At 44.3% G+C, this 14,003-nt stretch overlaps 1 protein-coding gene across 4 annotated transcripts in view; it reads right to left on the reverse strand.

The window, feature by feature from the left end:
* LOC120060669 (plexin-A2-like) overlaps positions 1–14,003 on the reverse strand; it is a 265,104-nt gene that overhangs the window by 234,969 nt on the left and 16,132 nt on the right. For 3 of the 4 annotated variants that reach the window (XM_039010062.1, XM_039010063.1, XM_039010061.1), the window contains exon 2: positions 13,681–13,863. In XM_039010062.1, the coding sequence (XP_038865990.1) occupies positions 13,681–13,863 (183 nt within the window). Of the gene's footprint in view, positions 1–10,478; positions 10,489–13,676; positions 13,864–14,003 lie in introns of all 4 variants that reach the window. The other variant, XM_039010065.1, reaches the window with a different exon arrangement.

Raw genomic sequence — 14,003 nt, forward strand, 5'->3', positions numbered from 1 at the left:
GGCTGGATTGCTAAGTGTAACATGATTAGGAATGCCTGCAATCTCACCCAGCCAGTCGTAAATATGGTGTTTGGGGGGGGGGGGGGGGGGGTATTGACAGCTGTCATTTACAGTAGAACTGCTCACCCTGCTTCTGTTCTCTGTCATTTCACCCAGACAGACGTTTACATTTCTAGTTTGACAGTCACACTTTCATAAAAAAAAACACACAAACCAAACAAAGCCAATGATTTCACAAAAGGAGGCAATTATTTGTTCGACAGGGATTAATTCATTCATTCATTAATTGAACCCCACCATTAAATATGAAAACAAAGTGCTGCAACTGTCATTATAAAAGACATTCAGAAGGAAGAGACAAATTATTATGATGACTGGGAATATACCTATTTGAAATTATGGGAATGCCAGCGTTTTCACCTGAAATTGTCTATTTCAAGTCAGTAAAATGTAGAATGTATTTGTAAAATGTGCAATATGTGTGCCTAAGTGCACAGTGTTTGTGTGTGTGTGTGTGTGTGTGTGTGCGTGCGCGAGCGTGTGTGCATGTGTGTGTGTGTGTGAACAGGTTGTAGTAGGACCTCTCCTGCTGGGCTAAGAGCTAGGCATGGTTCCCCTGAGGGGAAAGGATGGCTCTATTCAGTCCGTTGCCATGGGCCTCAGCTGTTGCTAGGGACACTATGTACCATAGTTTGACTGCAGCAGCTCCTGGCACTCTCTCTTTCTCTTTCTCCTTCTCCTTCTCTCTCGCGGTCATCATTTCTTATCTGCTCTCTCTCTGTCTCTCTCTCGCTCTCTCTTTCATCCTCTCTTATCCACTCTCTCTATCTGTCTCTCTCTTTCGCCCCCTCCCCCCTCTCCCTCCCTTCCCCTTTCCCTCCCGCCATCCCCTCCTACCTCACATGAGATCTGTCTACCTCGGTGTATACCTCATTAAGGCGACAGTAGAGGGGAGTCACAGCAAACAGAGGGAACAGAGGGTGAGGTCAGAGAGGAGAGAGGAGGAGAGAAACAACAGATCTGTCCAGCTGATGGTGGACAAACAGCAGGCCAGCAGGTCACCTTACCTCTAACCACCAGGTCCTGGGCTCAGTGGGCCGGCTGGCTGACTGACACCCTGGGCTGAGACTGATATGAAACACACAGACCAGACCCAGGACCACGAAGATCCCTCTCCCTGTTGCTCCTTGTTAGGAAATCTAAGCACACGCAAGCACACACACACACACATGCACACACACACAGTTCACATCTGGGATGGTTCAGCGTGACAATACAGGCATTGCCTGCAAGTTGCTCTGGGGCGAAGTGAGGGAGGCCTGTCCAATAGCACTGGAGAGCAGCTGCCTCTGTGTGTCGTCCTCCGCATCCCTTTCAACTCTCCGGCCCTTTATGTGCCACGTTCAGCTGCGCCCCGCCACTGTAGCCCCCCATCCCCTCACCCCCATTTCCCCTGTCACAGAGATGATGTGGCAGTGACCAGGTGAGTGGGCTGGGCGCCCGTGGGCCAGGCATACTGTGTCAGTTAACCAGTTCAATGGGACAATGGCTCAATTTGTCCAATTAATGCCCCTACCACACTCACCACCCATAAGAGGGTTGGGGGGGACACACACACCTGAACCAGCCTTTCATGCGGGGACAGTGTCCCTGTTCTCATTTGGTGCCAGGAACCCATCCGAACCAAATGTTGATTATCCAACAGAGCAGCGCGTGATGAAAAGAATCAATTTGGCCAAACGCAGGCATTACACACATGTAGCACTCTACACATAGTTGGAGTGGTTGGACAGCTCTGTTCTCCATCTCTAGCGGCCTAGTGCCCATACTGTTTTGGACTCTCCATCCCTCACATACTGCTGTAGTTGAGATGCTTTGAAAGAGGAATTATTACACCACGACCATGCTGTGTGTCCTGCCAGCTACAACATGGTGAAGAACTGTAGGACTTACCATTACGGCATTGGCATGGGCCTTCAAGGGCAACCATTACGGAGTTCATTGGCATGGGCCTTCAAGGGCAACCATTACGGAGTTCATTGGCATGGGCCTTCAAGGGCAACCATTACGGAGTTCATTGGCATGGGCCTTCAAGGGCAACCATTACGGAGTTCATTGGCATGGGCCTTCAAGGGCAACCATTACGGCTCAGCTGCACATCTTGATGCTATTTCCCAATGCAACTGGTTCATTATTGTACCCAGAAGAATCCAACCGAAGACCTCTGTAATGTGAGAAGCAGTACTAGGCCGATGATATTCCACCTGGGAATGCATCCTTTTGGTGTCAGGCTCAATACTCCTTAACCCCTGACTCAGTACTAAGGAGCAGAGATGTGGAACCAACCTTCATTGCCAGTATTCACAGTTCCCCCCTCCATCCCTCTCTCCTCTGTTCTGGGATTGACCCACAGAGCTGCTGGGGGCTCTTTAACCTCTCAATTCAACAGGGTTATCTTAGTTATCTCTTTCAACATCCCTTCTACATGTTCCTCTGCTTCCATCCCTGCCTGGCTATATCAAAGGGAGACCCCCCTCCCCCTAATCCACTCTCTCTCCCCTCTCTTTTCCCACCAAGACCATTCCCCATGTGGGGAATATGTGCTCTAAAGCAGACAATTTACTTCCTCATTCACATAGCAAATCACATTTAGATGATACAATCCTAGGTAATATAAACCCAGAATCATCTGTACTCGAAAAATGACAATCTTTCTCAGATTCTGACCCAGAGAGCCCTGAAGCTTGATGTAGGTCTCTGGGTCAATCACTAGATAATGTAATAATAGCTGAATTGGGCTGCTTTTGTCACGACTTCCACCGAAGGTGGCTCCTCTCCCTGTTCGGGCGGCGCTCGGCGGTCGTCGTCACCGGTCTACTAGCTGCCACCGATCCCTTTTTCCTTTCTGTTTGTTTTGTCTGATTGTTTTCACCTGTTGCTCATTTTGGTTCATTAGTTTGTCTATTTAAACTTCTAGTGCTCGCCTGCTGTTGTGCGGGCTTATCCCTACTGTCAGTGGTGCTGTTGGTTTTTTCGCCTGCGTATTGTGTTGTATGTTCTTTCCCTGTTTTGGAGACATACGTGTTCTATGGTCATTGCCTGTTTGTTTGGCTAGACCACGCGCAATAAACGCATTTCTTTGGAAGTTTGCTCTCTGCGCCTGACTCTACACCCACCACTCCTAGAAATACGTGACAGCTATCACTAAATCAAATGTGTTTGGGAATTTCTAACAGACCATTGGATAATCTTTTAACATTTTAACAGGACGCCCATAGTAGTTAATTCAGGGGGGGGTTTTAAAGCCCTGGTCCTTGTAACTCTGAGGTGTTTTGAGTGCTAACCGTCAGTATCTAAATAATATGTGTGAAATGCTTGATAGTGTGTGTGATGTACATAGAGAGGTCTGCACCTGCATTGCTTGCTGTTTGGGGTTTTAGGCTGGGTTTCTGTACAGCACTTTGAGATATCAGCTGATGTTAGCAGGGCTTTATAAATACATTTGATTTGATTTGATTTGGTCTACTTTCTTGGGGAACTGAATATTGACTGGTTTTCATCAAGCTGTCCACTCAGGAGGAAGCTTCTCACTGTAACCAGGGCCTGTAATCTGGTTCAGTTTATTTTTTATCCTACCAGGGTGTGTGCAAAAACCACAGGAACAAAATTGTACACTGCTGCTACTCGCTGTTTATTATCTATGCATAATCGCTTCACCCCTACCTACATGTACAAATTACCGCAATTAACCTGTACCCCAGCACACTGACTCGATACTGGTACCCCCTGTATATAGCCTCGTTATTGTTATTTTATTGTGTTCTTTTTATTATTTTTTACTTTAGTTTATTTGATAAATATTTTCTTAGCTCTTCTTGAACTGTACTGTTGGTTAAGGGCTTGTAAGTAAGCATTTCATTGTAAGGTCTACACTTGTTGTATTCGGCGCATGTGACAAATAAAGTTTGATTTAATCATCCACATGTATTGATTACACTTTAACTAAATGTTTAACTAAAATTTGTTCCACTTTTTGTTACATTACAGCCTTATTGTAAAATAGATTAAAGTAATTTTTTCCTCGTCACAATACACACAATACCCCATAATGACAAAGCGAAAGCAGGTTTTTAGAAATGTTTACAAATTTATTTAAAAAAATAAAAAAAAATTAATGAACTTATTTACGTAATTATTCAGACCCTTTGCTATGAGACTCGAAATTGAGCTCAGGTTTATCTTTTTTCCATTGATCATCCTTGAAATGTTTCTACAACTCGATTGGAGTCCACATGTGGTAAATTAAATTGATTAGAAATTATTCGGAAAGGCACACACTTGTCTTTATATGGTCCCACAGTTGACAGTGCATGTCAGATCAAAAGCCAAGCCATGAGATCGAAGGAAGTCTCCGTAGAGCTCTGAGACAGGATTGTGTCAAGGCACAGATCTGGGGAAGGTTAGAAAAAAAATTCTGCAGCATTTAAGGTCCCCAAGAACACAGTGGCCTCCATCATTCTTAAATGGAAGAAGTTTTGAACCACCAAGACTCTTCCTAGAGTTGGCCGCCCGGCCAAACTGAGCAAATGGGGGAGAAGGGCCTTGGGCAGGGAGGTGACCAAGAACCCGATGGCCACTTTGACAGAACTCCAGAGTTCCTCTGTGGAGATGGGAGAACCTTCCGAAAGACAACAATCTGTGCAGCACTCCACCAATCAGGCCTTTATGGTAGAGTGGCCAGACGGAAGCCACTCCTCAGTAAAAGGCACATGACAGCCCACTTTTTATTTTATTTATTTATTTAACCTTGGAGTTTGCCAAAAGGCAAAAGGCACCTAAAGGACTCTCAGACCATGAGAAACAAGTTTCTCTGGTCTGAAGAAACCAAGATTGAACTCTTTGGCCTGAATGCCAAGCGTCTCATCTGGAGGAAACCTGGCACCATCCCTACGGTGAAGCACGGTGGTGGCAGCATCATGTTGTGTGGATGTTTTTGAACAGCAGGAGCTGGGAGACTAGTCAGGGGAAAGATGAACGGAGCAAAGTACAGAGAGATCCTTGATGGAAACCTGCTCCAGAGCGCTCAGGACCTCAGAGTGGGGTGAAGGTTCACCTTCCAACAGGACAACAACCCTAAGCACACAACCAAGACAATGCAGAAGTGGCTTCGGGACAAGTCTTTGAATGTCCTTGAGTGGCCCAGCAAGAGCCCGGACTTGAACTCAATCGAACATCTCTGGAGAGACCTGAAAATAGCTGTGCAGCGACGCTCCCATCCAATCTGACAGAGATTGAGAGGATCTACAGAGGAGAATGGAAGAAACTTATCAAATACAGGTGTGTCAAGCTTGTAGCATCATACCCAAGAAGACTCGAGGCTGTAATCGCTGCCAAAGGTGCTTCAACAAAGTACTGAGTAAAGGGTCTGAATACTTATGTAAATGTGATATTTCAGTGTATTTATGAAAAGAAATGGCAAAAATAAATAAAATTTGGGCTAAAAACCTGTTTTTTTATGAGGTATTGTGTGTAGATTCATGAGGCAAAAAAACGATTTAATCAATTTTAGAAGAAGGCTGTGGAAACAGTCAAGGTGTCTGAATACTTTCCGAATGCACTGTATGATGTTAAAAATATTTGTTGGTCTGATGTGATTAATAAGGAGCATCCAGACGCTCACATGCACTTGATGAATTTATGAAATTGCTTCTTCCAATTACTGATAAACATGCACCTGTTAAGAAAGTGATTGTTAGAACTGTTAAGGCTCCATGGATTTATGAGGAATTGAAAAACTGATAGGTGTTGGCTGCACATCTGACTGGTTTACTTACTACAAACTGAGAAATTATGTGACTAAAATCAACAAAAAGAAGAAGAAACTCCATTATGAAGCCAAGATCAATGATATAAAGAATGATGGGGGAAAAAACGTTGGAGTACTTTAAATGAAATTATGGGCAGAAAGACAAATTCAACTCCGTCTTTCATCGAATCAGATGGCTTATTCATCACAAAACCATTTGATGTTGCCAATTATTTTAATGATTACTTCATTGGCAAAGTGGGCAAACTTAGGTAGGAAATGCCAACAACGAACAGTGAACCATTGTACTCATGCATATAAAAACAAATAATTAAAGAAAAGCATTGCAAGTTTGAATTGTGTAAAGTTAGTGTGGGAGAGGTAGAAAAATGATTGTTATTGATCAATAATGACAAATCTCCTGGCATTGACAACTTAGATAGAAAGCTACTGAGGATGGTAGCTGACTCAATAGCCACTCCTATCTGTCATATCTTCAATCTTAGCCTAGGAGGAAAGTCTTTGTCCTCAGGCCTGGAGGGAAGCCAAAGTCATTGCTACCCAAGAGTGGTAAATCGGCCTTTGCTGGTTATAACAGCAAACCTATCAGCTTGCTGCCAGCTCTTAGCAAACTCCTGGGAAAAAATTGTGTTTGACCAAATACAATGCTATTTCTCTGTAAACAAATTAACAACAGACTTTCAACATGCTTATATGGAAGGGCACTCAACATGTACTGCACTGACACAAATTACCAATTGTTTGAAAGAACTTGATAATAAGAACATTGTGGGAGATGTACTGTTAGATTTAAGTGCAGCCTTTGATATTATTGACCATAACCTGTGTTTGAGAAAACGTACGTGTTATGGCTTTTCAACCTCTGCTATATTGTGGATTCAGAGATATCTAATATAACTCAGAGGGTTTTCTTTAAAGGAAGCTTCTATACTGTCAAACATGTACCGCAGGGCAGCTCTCTAGGCCCTCTACTCTTTTCAATTTTTACCAATTACCTGCCACTGGCATTAAACAAAGCATTTGTGTCCATGTATGCTGATGATTCAACCATATACACATCAGCAACCACAGCTAATAAGTCACTGAAACCCTCAACAGAGTTGAAATCAGTTTTGGTATGGGTGTCCAGTAATAAACTGTTCCTGAACATCTATAAAACTAAGAGCATTGTAGCTGAATCTGCTAATGAATGCTGTGGCTGTTGAACAAGTTAAGGAAACTAAATTACTTTGCGTTACCTTAGATTGTAAATTGTCATGGTCAAAACATATAGATTCAATGGTTGTAAAGATAGGGAGCGGTCTGTCCATAATAAAGAGATGCTCTGCTTTTTTGACACCACACCCCACAAAGCAAGTCCTGCAGGCTCTAGTTTGATCTTATTTTGATTATTGTCCAGTCATACGGTCAAGCGGTACAAAGGAAGACCTAGTTAAGCTGCAGCTGGCCCAGAACGTAGTGGCACGTCTTGCTCTTTGTTGTAATCAGGGGGCTAATATTAATACAATGCATGCCAGTCTCTCTAAGAGTTGAGGAAAGACTGACAGCATTACTTCTTGTTTTTATAAGAAACATTAATGTGTTGGATATTCCAAATTGTTTGCATAGTCAACTTACACACAGCACTGACACACACACTTATCCCACCAGACATGCCACCAGGGGTCTTTTTGCAGTCCCCAGGTCCAGAACAAATACAAGGAAACGTACAGTATTATACAGAGCCATGAGTGCATGGAACTCCCATCTTATATAGCGCAAGTAAACAGCAAACCTGGTTTTAAACAACACATAAAGCAACACATGACAGAAAAACGCCTCTCCCCATCTGACCTACTTGTTGTGTGTATGTACTGACATGTATGTGTAACTTGATAGCTGCACACACACATACTACATGTTAATGACTTACCACCACCTTTTAACCCCTGTCCCCCCTACTAACACATGCCTGCCACCACACCAGTAGCACAATCCACCATCACTATCCTAGCAGGCTTCCCGTCGCCATGCTCCACCACAGCCCAGGAAATAGCTACATAAACAGCCAGAGCTATTCTATAGGGAGAGAGGGAAGGAGAGTGAGAGAGAGAAGGAGAGTAAGAGAGAGAAAGAGAGAGAGGGTGGGGGGCTTGGGGAGTGTGGAAGTGGGGAAGGGAGGTGTGTGTGTGTGTGTGTGTGTGTGTGTGTGTGTGTGTGTGTTTATGTGTGTGTGTGTCGGGGGGGGGGGGGGTTTGGGAAGGAAGCCAATCCAATTACAGGCAGCGGTGCAGATGAGCCCTGGTTCCTAGTTCAGCTGCACTAAAGTATCTTTCTCCTCCTCTCCCCGTTTCTCTCTCTCTCTCTCTCTCTCTCTCTCTCTCTCTCTCTCTCTCTCTCTCTCTCTCTCTCTCTCTCTCTCTCTCTCTCGCTCTCCCTCTACCGCCCTCTCTCTGCTCTCTCGCTCTGCTCTGAGGGAGGAGAATGCAGTGGAATGCCAGGATGAGGCTCCAGCACTGCTATTCCGTGTCACCTTACCTACCAAGCATAACATCCTGTAAACCTATAGCCCTGTCCTGCTATGTAGTGATGTGCACTGGTCCCCATGGCCTGCCTGGCAACGGCTTATCAGCCTGCTGCAGTGTGAGAAAGCAGAGCAGGGGCTGTGGCTGCAGTGGGAGAGGGCTGGGGCTGGGAGTCTGAGGCTGGAGCAGGGACTAGGGGTCCTCCGGGCCTCCCGCCTGGGCGACACACAAGGATGGAGTAGTGCTGAGCGATTAACCGAAATGTAGGTTATTTTTCGTTTTTTAAACAATAAATTGACCGATGTCGGTTAAATAATCAGAATTCCATTTTGTTCTGTTTTTTTTCTATGAGCTCAATGCGCACAGTGCACAATTTTTCTAGAGATAAATCAGATCCAGCCTGAACTGTGCGATGTAGTAGGGAGTTATAGTTTCCTACAAGCCAATATTTGACATAGTTTAGCACATAAAACGTGGTAATTAACTTCAATGACCATAATCCATTGCGCATCTACTTGTCTGTGTTTTTATTACGATTTGCTACTACGGAAGAGTGAAGAGTGCGCGATCGTGAGGGGATATAGAGAGCAGCTAGTGCTTCCCGAGGTATTACTACTAGGGATGAACGATATATCGGTGAACATATCGGAATCGGACGATATTAGCTAAAAATGTTAACATCGGTATCGGCCGATGTCTCGTTTAACGCCACGATGTGCAAAACCGATGTCAAAGCTGATGTGCATACCTATATAACGTAGGTACATGATGTAATGACACCACGTAAAATATTGCGCTATACGTGCAACACAGCATTCCTAAACTAGCCCACAATGTTTGCTGTGTGGATCGAGCAGTCAACAAGTCGAGCAGTCATTTGAAAGTGTAACGAAATTTCAGCGAGACAACTCAAATGCGAAATCCATTAAAGCCAAGATAATGGAATTCATTGCCCTTGACAATCAACCGTTCCCTGTCGTGGGTGATGTTGGCTTTCGCCGACTGGTCGAGCACCGGTACCCACTACTAAGTACGCTATTTTCAGATGTTACACTACCGGAGTTACACAGAAATTGCGTCACTGGTATTAGCTTCATGACATACATACTATGGAACGCCGTTTGGGTCTTTGCGTGTCAAAAAAGATACAATAGCACTGTCAAAGCTGGACAGAAAAGTCTGCAAACAAGCAAACACCGGCCACGAACAATGTGTTTACAATACCGCGTTGTTAATAAAGCATAATTTGTTCGACCGCAACTTCTGGATTAGCTAGCTTTAGCTTGGTACCTAGCTAGCACCAATGCAACCAGCTTGAAAACAATGACCACTAGAACCTGCAGTCATTTTCATTATTCTTAGCAATGATTTAGGAATCCTTGTGAGTAAGTATTAGCTAGGTTGCCACTTGTTGTTCGTCTATTGAAATTGAACCTCAGTTCATGAAAATAAATAGCTAGTCAGCAACTTAACCCTGTTGCCCAAAGCTAACGTTATAAGCAGCCAGCTAGCTTCATCTGGCTAGTGAGGCTCGACCGCACCAGTTTATGTGTTGTGAAGCTAGCCACAATACGGATTAGGCACAATAGTGGAATTTGCGGTTTGTCTTCAAACTAAAAGTATGTCATTGACAGTAATGCAAATGAATACAAATAGCAATACTTTTATTTGTAAGGCTAACTGCAAAGTCCACTATTGTGGCTAATCCTTATTGTGGCTAGCTTCACATAGATGGGTCCGACCACCATTCATCAAATAAGAACAGTCTTATAAATGAGGGTTATTTTAGATGATGACACCTAGCTATATAGTTAGCTAGCTAACTATAGCTACTGAAACAGATGTTGTGTTATTTGACATGTTGTATTACTTGTGTGTGTGTGTGTGTTAAGGTTGGGCGATTGTGTACAAGCCTACATCGCCCGATTGCGCCCCATAGCGATCCTCGATAGTCGATCACTATGGGGGGGGGGGGGGGGGTCTTTCTTATGGCTACCCATGTATTTCCATGGAAATATGAAGTTTATTTGGAAAGTAATAAATATATTTTTAAAAGCATTCATGATTTGAGGAAATGTAATATACTAACTATTACTCTTGTTAAAAATATGAAATGGTATTACATTTGGTGAAGAGCACATTATGACTTGTTTAGGACTCGAAACTCAAAGTTTAGGACTTGAGACTTGACTTGATACTTGTCGGTCTTGACTTGAGACTTGACTCGGACTTGCCTGTCTTGACTCGGACTTGCCTGTCTTGACTTGGGACTTGACTTGGGACTTGAGTGCTAAGACTTGAGACTTACTTGTGACTTGTAAAACAATGACTTGGTCCCACCTCTAGTTATTGGTATCGGTATCGGCTTTTTTTTGGCAAGGAAAATATCGGATATCGGTATCGGCCAAAAAGGTCATATCAGTGCATCACTAATTACTACCTGAAAATACATTATCTACGTGATTGACAGTTGGTATTTAGCAGTCATAAAAGTATGCCTTATTTACTTTGAAGAACTACTAAAATAGTAATTTTGTCAAGACAGCATAGGCAGCAGCTCAATAAACATTAGATGACGACTAGGAATGAAATAAAGTCGTCAAATAAAACAAATGTAATATACACAACAACTGAAATATTTGATTAAAGTAAAGTAATGTGAATAACTGATGGTTAATAAGTGATGAGCAGTAATGGGCCGTCACTACCATCATGGGACTTTTATTCATTGTTTTGTTCTGTGTTGTTACAGCATTCAACCCACATAATGCATAATGCACATACTGTATAAAAAAACTATCGAAAACGAAAACCGTGATCATTTTTTTAATAATCAAACAGCACTAATCGCTTGGCACTAGGTTGGAAGTAAACCCCTAAACACACAGCAACCACACGCTACCAAGCTGCCTCATCCTCTCCCCTCTCTCTTTGTCAGGAATAGATCAGGCTCCATGCTTGAACAGGCTGAACATACAGGCTTCCGGGATTTTCTCTCCCAGCCAGGCAGCCAGTGAACCAGCCAGCCAGGCAGCCAGGCAGTAAGGTGGTGGACCGTGGAGCTGTGTCTCTCGCTGTGCCTTCTGATATCCTGGATAAATCCTCCTCCATGCAACGGTTACTGTGGTAACAGCCATGATGCTGTGGATGTGAGCAACAGACAGCCAGGCAGCCATGATGGTTCACTTTGCATGGCATTGTCATACATGGAGACAGGGAGAGGATGTGAAAAGAGAAGACACATACTGTATGTGAGGAACACGGGAGGGAGAAAAAAGGAAACAACCCACAGTACTGAATGCACCAGAGAGTAGAGAATTGTGTTCTACTGTCTAGTTCAATTTAATCATGTAGATAAAATGCTATAAATGATTAAGTACCTCAAACAAGGGGGATTACACCGAATGAGTCTCTTTCAATTCCACATCTTGATTGGGGCACAGATTCAATTATGAATAAATAGATGAAGCAACCAACAACCGAGCAGGTCCATTTGTGTTGTGTCCCAGGGGCAAGGGAAACTGAGAGCACGCCATACTGGCCGGATGTGATACAGCCTGGATTCGAACCAGGGACTGTAGTGACGCCTCTTGCACTGAGATGCAGTGCCTTAGACCGCTGCTCCACCCGGGAGCCCAACATATATAGCATAGCGCTTTTCCAGATGCTCAAAGAGTTTTACAAAGGAGGAAAACTCACCTCACCAATCACCATCAACATCATCTACATTCAGCAAGCAGGGGCGTCAATTGGGTATGGCAATTTAAAATAGGTTACTAAAATCATTCCAATCCCAATTAAAAGACAAATGCAGTTTAACGGTACTAGCGAGATGACTTTAGGATATTAGGACCATGCTGACGCCTGGGAGCAGGAGGGAAGGCTGTTTGTATGGCTGGCTGGCTTTATGGAAAACAGTGCCGAGGTAAAGATGGCTGTAGTAGATGGCTTTGGCTAGGTAACTGCTGTTTGCCTTGACATGAAACTAAACTAGAGGTGTAATCCCAGTGCGGAGCTAGTGCATAGCAGACAGCTGTTTGTAGAATGTTCAGTCCCCTATTGACTGAGGGGAATGAAGCTACAGCAACAAGCTGATAATGGCTGGAGTCCATTTTGCTTGTTTTTTTTCTGTTCTCCAAATTACATTTTAGAGTTTTTAAATTGTGTAGAAATTCAGTAAATGAGCTTACATTTTCAAAAAAATCCTTGGAGGGGGGAAACCCTGTCACATTGCCATACCCTAGGTTTAGCTGAAATTACGACCCTGTCAGCAAGGCAGCCTCAACAGCTGTAAACACAAGGAGCTCTTCTAGATTACACATACATCATTTGGCTGTCACTGTACTTCAATACCCAAAAAGCTCTGACTGTGTAATACCAGGTTAACAATTCTATTATGATGAAGTTGCCAACTTCTCCCACCACACAACATGCTCCACTTTCTCCATCATCACTCAAATCTCTCCATGCATAATAGCCACCTGAGCCACTACAGTATATGCTCTTTATGCTGCCTTGCTTTGGTGGTGGTGAGGTGAAATGTGACATTTGAGGACTGTCTAGCCCTTAAAGCTACAGTCTGGGATCTGGGAATCTATTCAATTGTCATTTAAATTCATTTTTATGGCTGTTTTTCAAATCGCAGACTGTAGCTTTAACCGACAGCATTGTCTGTCTGCTCCAGCAGAGACTGCAGGCCGGATTTTGCGTGGGCCAGCTCTCTCTAGCCTCCCCTCTCTCTGGGTCTCAGGGAGAAAGGTGCCTATTAAAATTAATGGGCTGGCAGAGGTTATTCAGCACGGCCACCATAGACAGAGCTCATTCCACAAGGGGAACATAATGACCACCACAGAGGAACGACACCTCCTCCCCCACGCCCTGCCACCCAACACCCCTGCCCACCTGCTCAACTGTCACAGGACCAGACACATTAAATATGGAGGAGGAAGGTTTATCTTCTCCTTGCCACCACACCGTGCTCCGTCCATTCAGTCCCTTGAATAGAATACTACCACTTCAGTGTCTGAGGTTCTGAGGACCAGTCAGTGTACAGACAGCCTCCTCAGTCTCCTGAGGCCAGGGCTTCAACAGTGATGAAGTGCTTCACAATCGCTTTAAATGGACCTTGAACTGGGAGACCAGAATAGCTAGAGGACTTTTTCAATAGGTGAACGAGCTGGAGAAGACTGCCCAGAACAGAGTGTAATGGAGAGGCGTCATCGATGGCCTATGCTCCCTAAAGAGCAACGGCCCTAGGTAAGTCAGTATTTTCGAAGTCCAGGCTGTGGCTGGCGATAACAGCCGGTAATTGACCATAACTGCCGGGAACTGACAGTAAGAGTAACTGACCTTTTTGAGGCGTCCGCTCTTGGTGCCAACGAAGGCCACGCAGTATCCGTTGTAGACGTAGGAGGTGACGGAGGTCATGCGGTCCCGTGTCTCTGTGTAGAGGGTGTGTCCCGTCACCAGCTGAGAGCCGCCTAGGGGCTGGTTGATGTCCAGACCACAGAACGAGTCATCGATGGGCACCGGCTGGAGGAGAGAGAAGAGGGGTTAGATACGGAGAGGGAGGGAGGGGGGGATGGAGGGAGAGAGAGAGGGAGGTCAGAGATACTATAGAGAGAGGCAGGGTCAAATGGTGAGAGAGTGAGGGTTCTATGAAGAGAGACAGA

This window comes from Salvelinus namaycush, chromosome 16, assembly GCF_016432855.1.
Source record: "Salvelinus namaycush isolate Seneca chromosome 16, SaNama_1.0, whole genome shotgun sequence".
NCBI classification, from domain to species: domain Eukaryota; kingdom Metazoa; phylum Chordata; class Actinopteri; order Salmoniformes; family Salmonidae; genus Salvelinus; species Salvelinus namaycush.